This window comes from Pediculus humanus, genomic scaffold (genome assembly GCF_000006295.1).
Source record: "Pediculus humanus corporis 1103172107518 genomic scaffold, whole genome shotgun sequence".
Lineage (NCBI taxonomy): Eukaryota > Metazoa > Arthropoda > Insecta > Psocodea > Pediculidae > Pediculus > Pediculus humanus.
The window spans coordinates 90,814-105,360 of record NW_002987134.1 but is presented as its reverse complement, the minus strand read 5'-3'; the positions used below and the strand labels follow the sequence as shown (position 1 = coordinate 105,360).

The following is a 14,547-nucleotide window of genomic DNA, read 5'->3' as shown; positions in this document are numbered from 1 at the left end:
TCTCGAAGTCTTATATATCTCTAAAGGATTAACCTTGACCGTTCTTTTGGTACACTCGTTCTTCAAGATCTCCTTTTTTTTTTTTCTTTTCTGTTACATCACTCATTCATCGTCTCAAACACTTCCTTTTATACTATTATTATTTTTATGTTGTATACTTGTATTGATTCCGGGTTGCGAACGTTCCCCCCTCACCCCTCCTAATTAAGTTTATCCGTTGTTTTGTTTTTCGTGCAATTTCTTCTTCTGGATGTTGAATTACATTTGAGAGGGAACAAAAGAACGCGAATACGGTCGTATATTAACGGTATATCAACATCATGAGCGACATGATCGTGTATAAAAATAAAATGGCGGTCAAATCAGAACGAAAAATGAAAAAAAAATTGAAAAAATTTCTTTGGTTTACTTTTCCTGGCGCCCCTTTTATATCGTCTCGAAATTTATTTTTTTTGTCTAATCGGAAAAGACAGATCTGTTTAGTATTTGACCGGATTTTATACGTCCATCTTTTTTTTTTTTTTTTTTTTTTTTCGATACATGTAGAAAATATTATTATTATTATTATTATTTTAAGTGTAGGAATTCGAGTATTTTTTTTTTTTTTTTTTTTTTTTTTGGCTTATTCGGTACCGTTATTTTGAATGATTTTGTGAAAAAAAAAATTAATTTGAAAAATAAGTAGAAGAAGAAGAAGAAACATTTCTAATATTTATCGTCTTAATTTTTTTTTTTTTTTTTCTTGTTGTACAGTTATAATTTCGTTCTCATTAAGTGAATATTATTATTATTATTATTATTATCATTATTATCATTATCATTATTATTATTATTATTATTATTATTATTATGAGTATTTATTTATTAATTTTTTTTTGTTTTAGAATCGTGGGCCGAGAAGCTTGTGGATAGACCGTTGGAAAAATGGTTTCGGATTCACGCTCCGTCATTTCGTCGTGTATCCACCCGAGTCGTACATGGTCATGGCGAAAGAAAAAAGGTTGGGATTACGACAGGGGAATGCGAATTTAAACGAACCCATGGACACGATATTTGTTAAAGCGGTGCACGAGGGTACGTCGGCACATGCAGCAGGTCTCGAAACAGGTGAGTTAATTATTGAAAAAAAAAAATGGGGGGAGAGAGAGAGAGAAAGAGAGAGGGAGAGGGAATCGAATCCCATAGCAAATAATTCTTGGGATCCCCCTTTTTTTTTTGAACGGTGTATGAATAAATCAGACACGAATGCATCAACCGTAATAATGAATGATAATTATTATTATTATTATTATGTATACTATCTCGTATGTATATTCGGAGGGGATCCCTCTCGTTTGATTATTTTTCGGGTCGAACCGCATGTTTTTTTAAATTCATTTAAATTTATTAATATCCCCCCTTCCCTCTTTTTGTTTTTTTGTTTTTTTTTTTTTTTTTTGTTCTCGTCATTGTTGTTGTTGTGGTTGTTGTTTCTTCGGGTTACTTAACGGCCTTTTTTTTTTTCTTTTGACAACCGTATTGTTTTTACTTTTGATTTTTTTTTTTTTCGTTTTTGTTTTCGACGATATGTTGTGATGAGAAAGAAAGAGAGAGAGAGAGAGAGAGAGAGAGAGAAAAGTCAGTGTAACAAGAAATACGTGACAAGATTTTGATTTTTAATGTCTAACCATTTGTCAAATTCTTTTAATATTTAATAAAATGCGCGGTGAGTTGGAAACATTTAAATGTGTGTAAACCTATTAAGAATCGATTTATAAGAGAGAGAGAGAGAGAAAGAGAGAGTGAGTGAGTGAGTGAGAGAGTGAGAGAGAATAGTTTCTGGGTAGTAGATTTTAATTTAATTTTAGAAAAAAAAAAAAAAAACTTGAATTGATGTACGAAGCTAGTCGCTTCACGGTTCCTACCTTATTTTTTGCATATATATATATATATATATATATATTATAACGCGTTTGTTTTCGTCTCTCTCTCTCTCTCACTCTCTCTCTCTCTCTCTCTTTCTCTCTCTTTCTACCTGTCTATCTCTCAATTTTTTCATTTTATTTTATTTTTATTTTTAAATATTATAGTGATATTTGTTGTAGTGGTGAATTGAATTGGTGACGAGTATTTTATTTATATATATATATTAGAATTAAATAAAAATAATGATAATGATAATGATAATAACAACGTGAAATTTTTGTGTTGGTAAATATCCAGTTTTTTCGAATAAACAGTTAATTGTTTACATAAACAAGGATACTAACGTATCGCAAACATAAAACGGTTTTTTTAAAAAAAAAAAACTGATGGATAAATAATTTTAAAAATATTTAAACGTGTTGTTGTTGTTGTTGTGAGTGTTTTACTTTTCCACATATTTCGAAAAAATTTATTTTTTTTTCTCATGATATAAATTTGATTTGTTTTTATTATTATTATTATTATTATTATTATTATTATTATTATTATTATTATTATTATTATTATTATTATTATTATTATTATTATTATTATTATTATAAAGAAGAAGAAAAGAAAAGGTTTTTCCCTTAATCTATAACATTTTTCTGTAAATAAAGCTCGTAACCTACATTTTATTCATTAATTTAAAAAACAAACGAAAGTGAAAGAGACGTGGTAGTAGTAGTGGTGGTTAGTACATTCGAAAGTGGTTAAAAGAAGTGTTTGTTGTGTGTGTGTGTGTATGTGCGCGCATTTCCTCCAACTCATTTTTTTTTATATAAATGTAAAGAAAGGTGAATTTTTGTTTTGGTTGTTGTTGTCGTATTAAATTTTATATTTAGGATTATTTTATTGAATCCACCGTGACATGAAATCGATTTGTAATCATACCTGAACTGATTGATTGACTTAGCGAGAGAGCGAGCGAGAGATCGAACGAACGAGCGATTGATCGAATCGATTTTATTGTGATTCGAGTCGAAAGTTTTTTTTTTTTTTTCGAAAGTTTTTAAGATTGTCGTTTGTTGTCGTTTTGTTATCGTTGTCAAAACGACAGTTTTCCCTCTTGCGAGTCAACCGAAAACTCGTTTTCATTATTTTTTTTCCCACTTTACGTAAGGTTTTTTTTTTTTTTCTCACGTGCTCTCATTGTTTTTTTTTTGCACGGGTTAGGTATCAGGTTTTATTAGGTTAGGGAATCGAAAAATCTCCAAGTTTTTAAAACGATCAATCATTCATTTGTTGTCGTAAGAGGTTTTTTTTTAACAAAAATTTTCTTATGCAAGCGTGTGTGATTTTTCACGGTTTTCTATCTCTCTCTCTCTTTCTCTCTCGCTCTCTCTCTCTCTCTCTATCCTCTTTTCATTTGACATTTCACGGATCATAAATAATAACAAAGTGATTACTGCTGCATTCGTTTTAAATTTTTTTTTGCTAAAAAATTTTTTTTTTTGTGTGTGTGTCGCGTTTAAGGAAAATTTATCAATTAAGTAATTTAAATTTTTGAAAGTGCATCTTCCAACCAGAGGTAAAAAAAAAAAACGGTTAACCTTAATTACGGTTGTTTTTTTTTTAGTGTCAAGGCGTAACCGAACGTTTTGTTTGTTGTTGCGGGATAAATAAAAATTTGGTTGAGAGATTCCTTTAATGTTTGTTTGTGCGTGCGTGTGTGCGTACGTACGCATATGTTTGTTTCGTTAGTACACCGTTGTGCGTATCCTCGTGTACGAGTATTCATTTTTTTCTAAGGAACAAACGATTGTACAATCGTAAATTGTGCACGCTTCCATTTTATTATTATTATTATTACTGTTATTGTTGTTGTTGTTGTTTTTGTTTTTGTTGTTTTTGTTCTTAGCACCATTTTCCTTGTACTGTGTTTTATTTGTTTATACTTTTTCCCCGGATTTACGCATAAAGGTTAAGATAAAATTTTAATTAAAGAAAATTTGTAAGAGTGAGAGGTAAGGTAGATAGAGAGAGAGAGAGAGAGAGAGAGAGAGAAACGTGATTATGTAGTATTTAGTCAGTAGTAGTAGTAGTAGTAGTAGTAGTCAGTCAGTTCGTTTTTTCAAATTGTTATGATGACTCGGTGAAATTGTTTTTTTAAAAAAAAAAAAAAAAAAAAAAAGATTATGTGCGTGAGTGCGTGCGTGCGTGAGTGCGTATATTATCGTGTATTATTAAAAGTGCCTTAAAAATTAATTTAATTTAACCATCGACAATTAATTCGAAATGTCGAAATTCGAACGGAAAGGAAAAATTATTTGATTTGAAAAAAAAATAATAATAATAATTTATGGATGTGAGATGGTAAGAGAGAGAGAGAGAGAGAGAGAGAGAGAGAGAGAGAGAGAGAGAGAGAGAGAGAGAGAGAGTCAATTTCTTTTATTTTTTTTGTTATTTAGCTGGGGTCCGATAGAAGAAATTTCTATTGCCGTTTAAAAAACGGTCATAAATTTACAAAAAAAAAAAAAAAAAAAAAATTTATTAATTAGGTTTTTAAATTGATTGATTTTTTTTTTTTTTTTTTTAATAACAAAAACACCCATGGTTAAATGGATTTTATTATTCATTCAATAATAAATGAAATAAATTGAGATCGAGTTGTTTCGGTAGCAACTTTCATTTCCCCCTCAGCCGATTGTTTTAGTTTTAGTTTTTAGAAAATGAAAAATAATAATGATGATGTTAATAATTCGAAAGGTAGCTGCGAAAAAAAAAAAAAAACAAGTTTTCTTTAGAAAGAGATAGAGAGAGAGAGAGAGAGAGAGAGAGAGGGGGGGAGACAAACTGACGCAAACAAACGGATAGAGTAAAGAGAGTAGGTCGCTTTGACACATTTACCTGATGCGCCATTCATAATAATAGTTACAGTTTTAAAATTATTATTATTATTATTGTTATTATTATTATTATTATTATTATTATTATTATTATTATTATTATTATCCACCATTAAACACGACAAGGCTACTTGTCGGAGTTTTTAAGTATTTATCCGAGGTTTCTACCCGATTCCTTAGGGACAAATACTCGAATTTCGGTGGTGCCACTTATTATAAGATAGCACCACATCAATTCTTGAAGGTCTTCCTGAGTCCGTCTTTTTCGATGGGAACGATTTGTCTCCTGAACTGGGCTCCGGTGACTAACATCTTTGGAGTGGCCAGGGTCAGAAGCAGTGAAATTCACGTTCTCGTCGAGCTGCCTCAGGTCGACAGTAGAACAAGATTTGTTTTTTGGTTCTTACTTTGTCTTGTTCTCATTTTTTTTTTTTGCTCTTTTAAGCCAACAGCACGTGGCGTTCTCAGACGGTCACCCATCCAAGTTTGCACCACGCCCGATGCTGCTTAACTTCGGTGATCGTACGGGAACCGGTGTGACCAGCACGCTATGGCCGTTGGCTTTTATTATTATTATTATTATTATTATTATTGTTTATTTCTGGCGAATTGTCAAACACGCACGCACGCACACACACACACACACACACACGCACACATCAAGTTATAAAATAGGAAATGGTTCGTATTAAAGGTGAACAAACGAGTTTTTTTTTTTTTAAATACAAGTATTATTATTATTATGTTATTGTCGCGTTTAAAAATTAAATATTTGTTATTGATATCTCTTGGATTCAAAAGTAAATAAAGGGATCCGTAGAATGAGGAATCCTACATTCGAATCCGTCGTTCTTTGCATATATCCTATGATTTTTTACTAAAAAAAATATTGTTTAGGTTTTAAATTAAATTATACAATTGCTTTTATGAATTCTTTCTTTAGAGGGCGGTGGGGAGGTAGGGGGTAGGGGGTAGGAGGGAAGGGGAAAACGATTAAAACGATTTATTTTCGTATTAAATTTTTTTTTAAATTGAACTCGATATAACAACACATGCCCACGTAGTTTAACAAAGCAATTAAAAACATTGATTTAAAAAAATAACATTATCAATCGTAATTTTTATTGTTGTTAAAAGATTAACGAAAAAAAAAAAAAAAACAATAATCCTTGAATTTATTATTATTATTATTATTATTTTGCCTCGGTGTAATATTAATAATACTTTCTCAAATAGGCGTAAGGTTAAATAAAACAATAATAATGGTTGATTGAGCGAAAATTTGATAATTGTCATTAAAAAAAAAAAAAAAACAATTTTCCACCGTAATTTATTTATCGATTGAAAATTTATAAAAATTTTTTAAAAAATGATTATTAATATTTACAGGTGATAGAATATTAAGCGTGAATGGGGAAACAATTGCTGGGAAAACATATGCCCAAGTTGTACAGCAAATACACAACACACCGGAACGATTGAATTTATTAGTTGTACCAAAAGAAGAAGATATAATTCAGCAAGTGAGTCATAATTATCTCTTTGTAAAAAAAAAAAAAGTGTTAAAAAAAAAGGATAAACATTTTAAAATTTTTGTTTTTTTTTCTCTCTCCCCCTCCCCCCCTCTCCCCCCCGTAGTATTACAGCGAAACGGCTCATAATCCTAAGACAAATGCTCGACCTCGTTTAAGATCTCCAGAAGTTGTGCAAGATCCTAAAAGGGCAAGCGCACTATCACTTCCAGGCACCCAAAGAAATATGTCAAGTCAAAAAATGATGATGTCACCCGTTCGACAACAGCAAAGCCCTCCGGTTTTCGGTTCTTGGCAGCACGGCATGCATTCTTCAAATCCTGAAACGGTTTGCAATAATTCGTTAATGTGGCCGAATCAGAGCATAGGTGAGAACCACTCTAATGTTATGGAATGAGTTTTTTATTGTTGCACGCATTTAAAAAAAAAATAAATAAATAAATTTATTCGCCGCAGGAAGCGAGAATAGAGGTACGATGGAAATGCATAGATTAAAAATGCAAAATTCAAGATGGGGAAACAGCGGGAGCGGAAAAGTACAAACCGATCAACAAATATCTGTGATAAAGACAAATAATAATCCCGCGACGTTTTATTCTAACGCGAGCGGTTGTCGTTTGAGTTTGGACGGCGGAACCCTCGACAGACGGGAAAGTTCATCGAGTTCGACTCTTACCGACGACTCGGTCATAATGTCTAGAATACGGAAAAGCTGTGAGCAAAAAGAAGAATTCTTGAGGAACACGGCTACGCCTTTGTATTCACAAATAATCGCGAGAGAATTTTATGCGAGGCCACAAAAATTTCAAAAACAAATATGGCCTCCGAACAGTCCTCCTCCTCCTCCTCCTTCCGAAAGTGAAGATTTGGAACTTAAATCCGCGGTCGGCGATGATCGTCCGTCGCTTAAAAGCGGTCAACTCCAATCCATGAAAACCTTGTCCAGGGTACAAGACGGTTCACCTAAAAGTTTCCCATCAGAAACACTCGACGGCGAGACCTGTGAGTAGAAAAAAATTGATAACTTTCATTTGTTGCGATCATTTTTTGTTATTGTGTAAACTACCGAGAACAACGACGACGACAAACGACAAACGACAATTTTCCGCCATTAATTAAAAAGCGAAGAAAAAAACGGTTTTTATTTGACGGTTATCGAAGACCTTGACTAAACAATCAAATCAATTTAATTATTATTATTATCAATAGCAAAAAAATATGATTTTTGTCGTAAAATGCGTTTAGGTGAAACACCACAATCGTGGCACGATTCTCCGAAAAATCGATCTCATTCTGAAGAGTCTGATTCCGCACGACATGTTGGAGGAGCAGGAGGACAAAGGAAATTGCACATAGTATCTCAAAGAGCCAAACAATTCGAAACAGGTCAATTGGAAGAAGAAGAAAATAAAACACATTTTTACAGGAGCGAATTGGCAAGGTACACACACACACACGCCTCTCTCTCTCTCTCTCTCTTCCCGTTTTCTCTTAATAATAATATAAACGGTTCCGAATATAAACATTTATTATAGGTTGTCGGGTAAAAAAACGGTACCGAACGTCGCGGTGAGAAAACAAGAGTTTGAAAGAGTCGGAAGAGATGGAAATCAAAGTGGAGGAAAAGATTTTTGTTCTTCTGCGGAAAGTTTTTCTTCTTCCGGAGATGCAGGCGGGATTTTATCCGGTAACAGGACTGTGATAGTCGGATCTAAACAAATTCACGTTGACCCGCCGACAGATTTTAAACAATTAGGTCCAGGTAAGGCCAAAAAAACGAATAAATTTTTATAGTTTTCGAATCCGATACGATGATAATTTTTTTTTTTTTTTTTTTTTTTTGATCACGTGTCAGAAGTAGAAAATCAAGATCGGAATAAGGAAAATGTTTCGAAAACGTCAAAAAGTTGGACGAGTTTACAATCGAATCCGTCAAAGGAAAAATTAATACTCGTCGAAACTAACGAAAAAGGAAAAGAGGAAGAAAGACAAAGGCATAAGGCCGTTCGACAAGATTCTTATTTAGCAGCCGTGAAACCGGTTTCGAGTAATGCAGGTACGTAACAAAGTGGAAACCTTTTTTTGCAATATATGGATTTAAATGGGTGCGTGAAAGCGTGAGTAAGTGCGTGAGTGCGTGAGTGCGTGCGTTTTCTAAAAAAAAAAAATACATTAAGTTAATTTAGTAGTAGTAGTAGAGTAGTCATTGGAGCATGCTGCTGCCATCTTGTAATTTGTTTCCTTTTTTTCTTTTGTACCCTTTGATTATATTATTCCTTATTATTATTATAATTGCAGGAGTTCATAATAATGCCGGAAGTCAAGTAACGGAAGTGGTGGTGAGAAGAGAAAAAAATTCCACGTTATCGTCCGCCGAAGATGATCGTGCCACGAGGAGAATATCATATCTCAAAGCAACATCAAACGATCAAATGAACATTGGTTTGGATAAAGATTCCGATCGTTCAACCGTTAAAAGGTACGAAAAATTAAAAACTGAAAATCGGGGGGACAGGAATGGGGTAAGTAGAGGCGGGGGGGAAAGAAAAATAAAGTTATTTTCTCTATCGTTTTTTTTTTATTTTTTTTCTGTTTGTTTGTTTACACATCCTAAAAAAAAAAAAAAATAAAAAAAAAAATTTTTGTTAAATGTGGGCAGGAAATGGATGTATCCCATGTTGCCAGGAGATATTCAAAGGTTGAGACGTATTTTCGAAGAATATTCTGGAATTGTTGATACCGGGTAATTTTTTTAAAAAAAAAAAATAAATAAATAAATGTAAAAAAAAAAAATTAGTGGTGATGATGATTTCTCACGATTTGAAGAAATTTAGTTTTTGATTTGTGTATTATTTGATGTTTAGCATAAAAAAAAAAAAAAAAAAATTTGAAACTTTTTTTTTTTTAAATGTTTTTCATTTTATTACTCAGCCTCGTTTTACGGCTGCAAAAAAAAAAAAAAAAAAAAAAAAATTTTTTACACAAGAAGCGTAAGCAAGAGAAAAACCCCGATTGCTTATCACCCACCCACCCACCCACATCATGGCCACAAATTCTTTGTTGTTGTTTTAACGCCATTTTTTTTTTTTTATTTGCAATAATGAATTGCAAGGTTTATTTATATTTATGTGTATATTTAATTGTTATCAAAGCTTGTTAATTGATGTTGCACACACACACACACACAAAAACTGGAGTATTTTGCATTAGTTTATTTGTTTACAATAATAATAATAATAATAATAATAATAAAATAAAAAATTTGATTTTCGACTTTAATATTCGTTTTTTTTTTTTTCCAGCAGTTCATCGAATAATAGTAACAACGAGGGATCTTCAAAAAGGCACACGGTTATAAATATCGAAAAATCAGAATTGAATGAAAATTTAAAAATAATCAAAGACGGTTGGCTAAACTGTAAAGTGGCCGTCATTGATGGTAAACGAGCCGGAGATCGTTCGTGGAAACAAATATGGGCAATACTTCGGGGACCCTATTTGACGACGCATAAGGATAAGCAAGCCGAACAAGCGGAATACACGATCGATATAAGAAGGTATAAATAAAAATAAACGATTGGATAAAATCACTTTTTCAGATTGGATAATAATAATAATAATAATAATAATAATAATAATAATGGATGATTTTTTAGTTGCACCGTGGACATACCTCAAAATTATACTAAAAAGAAAAACGTTTTCAAAATAAAAACGGAGTCGGAAACGGAGTATTGGCTTCAAGCGGAGGATCAAGACGATTTGGACGGTTGGATAAAAATATTAGATGAACAATCGGAAAATTCTAATACTCTCTCACCTCAGGCCGTGCACAAGGGAATTAAAAAATTGGGAAATTTGAGAACGAGGAGTCCGACGGGACAAAGTCCAGCTAGTAAAACTAGAAAAGCAACTCAATTGGGTTCGTATTTTCCTATTTTATTTGTCGAGAAACGCGACGGATTTAACGAGGGGGGAGGGGGGGAAAAGAAAATAAATTAAACTTTCCCGTGTTATTTCCAGAACAACCCGTGTCGCCGAAAAGTAAAACGTGGAAAGGAAAACTCGGGAAACAATTTAAAAAAATGCAAGGAAGCGGGGGTTCTCCTTCGTCTCCCACCATCTCGTACCCGGAAGGGGCAACCATTAAAGTTCCTATCGAATTATGTCCTCCCTCAACCATATCCGAATATATTCCTTTGATCGTTGAGAAATGCACGAGCATCGTGGAATCCCGAGGCCTTGAAGTCGTCGGGATATATAGGATTCCTGGGAATACTGCGGCTGTGACTGCTCTTACCGAGGCTGTGAATAAAGGAATCGATAGTATTAGCCCAGAGGTAAAGGGAAAAACTAGAATGAATGGCTTACAATTCGATCGTTCGTTTAATAATAATAATAATAATGATGATTTTTAGGATCCTCGGTGGAACGACATAAACGTCATATCGAGTTTGTTGAAATCGTTTTTTAGAAATTTACCAGATTCACTTTTCACGGCTGAACTTTATCCGAAATTTATAGAAGCAGATAAAATAGTCGATCCTAAAGTACGAATGGTCACACTCAGGAAGCTGGTAAGCTTAGACTTTTTACTACTGCCACTACTACTACTACTACTACTACATCTATCTTTATTTAACGGAAAAAATAATTCTTTTTTTGTTGTTGTTGTTGTTCGTACAGATAAAAGAACTGCCGGAACATAATTTTGAAACTTTAAAGCATTTGTTGTATCATCTGAAAAAAATAGTTTCGAAAAGTTCGGTAAATAAAATGGAGACGCAAAATTTAGCAATTGTTTTCGGTCCGACGTTATTAACGACGACCGATCTCATGGCTTTGGTTACCGACACGTCACACCAGTGCAGAATCGTCGAATCGTTAATAACTCACGTACGACATTAATTAATTACGTCACGATTGAATTTTATAACGAAAATCGTTTAAATTGAACTAATTTTTTTTTTTTTTCCTTCTACTCGCAGGTAGACTGGTTTTTTTCAAACGATGACGTAAACACTCTTGAAAATTTGACACCGCCGATGTCATCATCGGATGCTCAGGTTTCATCGGAAACTCCGCCGAATGCAAATTTACTCTTGGGCAACATTCATAAAATCGAAGGTAAATTGATCTACGGATGGATGGATGGATGGATGGATGGTTAATATTGAAAAAGGAAGGAAGGAAATTGCTCACTCTCGATCTCATTTCAGGTTATTCACGATTGGAACATTCTCCTAATAAGGACATGTCTCCGAAAGATATAGTTTCTTCTATTATTTCAGCTGCGAATAGGAAAATTTCCAAAGGGAAATCGAAAAAAGTCGATAAAACCGTCACGCAAATCGAATCGGAAACGAAAACGGTAAATTAAATATTAATAATAATAATAATAATAATAATAATAATAATAATAATCGTAACTCGTCGTCCATTGTTTTGAATGCATATTACTATGTTTTGGTAAATTTAGGTAACTAAGAAAACTGAATTAATAAAAGAAGAAGAATTATTGTTGGAACCTTCGACTTCCGTTGCCGCATCAATCGTGAGTTCCTTTGTCGGAGAAATCCTTCGGAATAAAAATGGGGATATCAGCAAATCTTCCACCACTTCCGATCTTAATTCGAATGACGTCATCAGAGCGTATTCGGGATTGGATTCGAATACGATAGAACGAATAAAAAGGTTTGGGGGAGAGAGAAAAAAAAAAAAATGTGTTTTTTTTTTTTTTTTTGTTGCATTTTTAATTAGAAAATAATACAAAACGTTTTTTTTTTTTGTTGTTGACATAATCAGGTTCGAACAAGAAACTCATGCGATGTTGCAAAGGGATCCGACGAAAACGAGGAGGGGGGGAGACACGGAAACAAATTGGTTGTCGGACAAACAAATAATTGAAATGAAATTACAACAAGCCAAAAGAGAATTAGAAAACGAAGAAGATGTTTTAGATGCATTGACAAATGCTTCAACTGGTTCGCCACATTACCTTTTTACCTTTTTTTTTTTTTTTTTTTTACCTATTTTTAATGACAAATGACAAATTCCTTTTTTTCAGATCTCACGAAAAAATCAAATTCAGACCGATCATCATTTTCTAGTCATGCTGAAAATAACATTCCGTCGACGATACGGAAAGGCGGTTTATACGAAAACGAAGGTTCCGATCCCACGACGACTCCAAACTCCGGAAGCTTAAAAAGGTTCAAAAGTAATAGAGACGAATCGAACGAAATAATAACGATGACTTCTAGCTTGGATTCGTTGCACGACGCGGGTAAAAGTGATACATCAGACGACGGTAAGAAAACTACGACGAAACATTTAAAATTAGGTTGGCATTACTGCATTAGTAGTAGTAGTGGTGGTGGTGGTGGTGGTAGTAGCAATAATAATAATTTTGACGTGTGACGTAAGAGTTTATAATACCGACATTAGAAATGTCGTGGAACGAATCATTTATCCGTTTTTTTCCCGCCATTTTAAATTATCGATAATAATAATAATAATAATAATGACGATGGTGTTGATTTTTACGCAGTAAAAATGGTACAAGGCGATAGTTATCGTTCGTATCCTCCTCTTGCCATGTCAAGATTACGTTCCCAAATGAATTATGCGCCCGTACCACCCGTGCGATATCGTCGTCGCAATCGACCCAATTAGACGAAGGTAGAATTTAGTACCTGTGGAAAAGTGTGTGTGTGGCTTTAAGCATGAAAAAATTAAAAAATTTTCACCCGAGTCCTTCCGTCTTTTATCCCCTCCCCCACCTTCTTCCCCTCCCCCCACTCTCTCTTTAGACAAAAACTAATGATGTGAAAATTTTTTTTTTCATTCGCATTCTCATTAAAATAATAATAATAATAATAATATTAAAGATGGCAGACGTGAAAGCTTTTTTGTGTCTGAACGAAATTTCAGAGATTTGAAGAGTGTTTTTTTTTAAGAAATGATGATGATAATAATAATAATAATGCTTGAAATTGTAAATAAAAATTTTGTAAATTATTTTGTTCGTTTTGGTTTTCCAACTGACCAAGATTAAAAGAGGATTAAGTGATTAGGGATTAGGGATTAGTTGGGATTAATTTTTGTTAAAATGATTTTTCAGGTAACGATTTGGTATTAAGCCTCACGAAAACATTTGATAAAACATTAAAATCCGTATTGAACATGTCGGACGACAGTTCGTTAGAAGAAGAAAAGAAAAGCATGACGGAAAAAGCAGAATATGAAAACGTTATAGAGAACAAAGAATCGAAATTATGCGGTCAAAATATTAATAATAATAATAATAATAATAATAATAACAACGAGAAAAAAATGGGGAGCGAAAACGATGAATGGGTTAAAGATGAGGAGGAATCAAAGAAATCATGTGTCAAATCATCTGAAAATGTTAAAACGTTAATAAAAGAGAAAAACGTTAAAAAAACACCGGAAATAGTTGCGGAAACGGTTTTGAGAGCGAAAAATACGGAAAACGCGAGCAATTTGAAAAGATCGGAAAGTCTTAACAAACCGGAAAAACCGGATTCGGGTTGTACGAAATTGAAAAGGAGCGAATCCCTGAATAAAAACGAAAAGGAAAACGATTTTATCAAATTGAAACATTCGGATTCGTTGAAAAACGATTTGAAAAGATCCGATTCTCTCACGAAATACGAGAAAACGGAAACGAACATGAACAAGAGGAAACAACAGGAGAGCGGATTGAAAAGGAGTTCGAGCAAGGAAAAGGAAAACGTTTTGTTTGTTAAATTGAAAAGGAAAAACGGAATGCCTGACAGGTCGATAAAAAGGAGGCACACGGTCGGTGGTACGAAGGATTTCGATAAATTACCATGGTTGGATAATCGATTGCAATGCGAAGAATCGGAAAACGAGAAATCGTTGAAATCGAAAGAGAAAAGATCGCTGAGAACGAGTTCGCCGGATTTGAGTTCGTCGAGATTGAAAGCGACAATCGAATCCGAAGGATTGTCCATAGAGGTAAAGGGTCGACAAAGACTCATTCTGTGTCCAGAAGGTAACCGAACGTTGTCAAATTTTCTTCTTTTTCTTCCTTTCAGGTCAGCCTTTTAGGTTCGAGAGGTAACGTACTCGCGACTCTTCGCAAACCACTCATTCCTCCATCGCCGTCAGGTAGACCACAAAGCATGCCGCCCGTATCTCAAATATTTAAACTACCGTTAGAATCACACGTTTGA

The 14,547-nt window shown here is 33.5% G+C and overlaps 1 protein-coding gene across 1 annotated transcript; it reads left to right on the top strand.

The window, feature by feature from the left end:
• Positions 1–983: 983 nt before the first annotated feature.
• Phum_PHUM169920 (uncharacterized protein) lies at positions 984–14,547 on the top strand (the record flags this gene model as incomplete). Its single annotated transcript, XM_002424986.1, has 21 exons — positions 984–1,107; positions 6,183–6,316; positions 6,432–6,693; positions 6,782–7,327; positions 7,571–7,766; positions 7,861–8,087; positions 8,181–8,381; positions 8,624–8,804; positions 8,985–9,068; positions 9,628–9,882; positions 9,982–10,247; positions 10,349–10,665; positions 10,744–10,902; positions 11,012–11,221; positions 11,314–11,452; positions 11,545–11,696; positions 11,805–12,019; positions 12,131–12,309; positions 12,393–12,635; positions 13,449–14,329; positions 14,410–14,547. 21 exons carry the CDS (start codon positions 984–986, stop codon positions 14,545–14,547), a joined length of 5,109 nt encoding a protein of 1,702 aa, XP_002425031.1.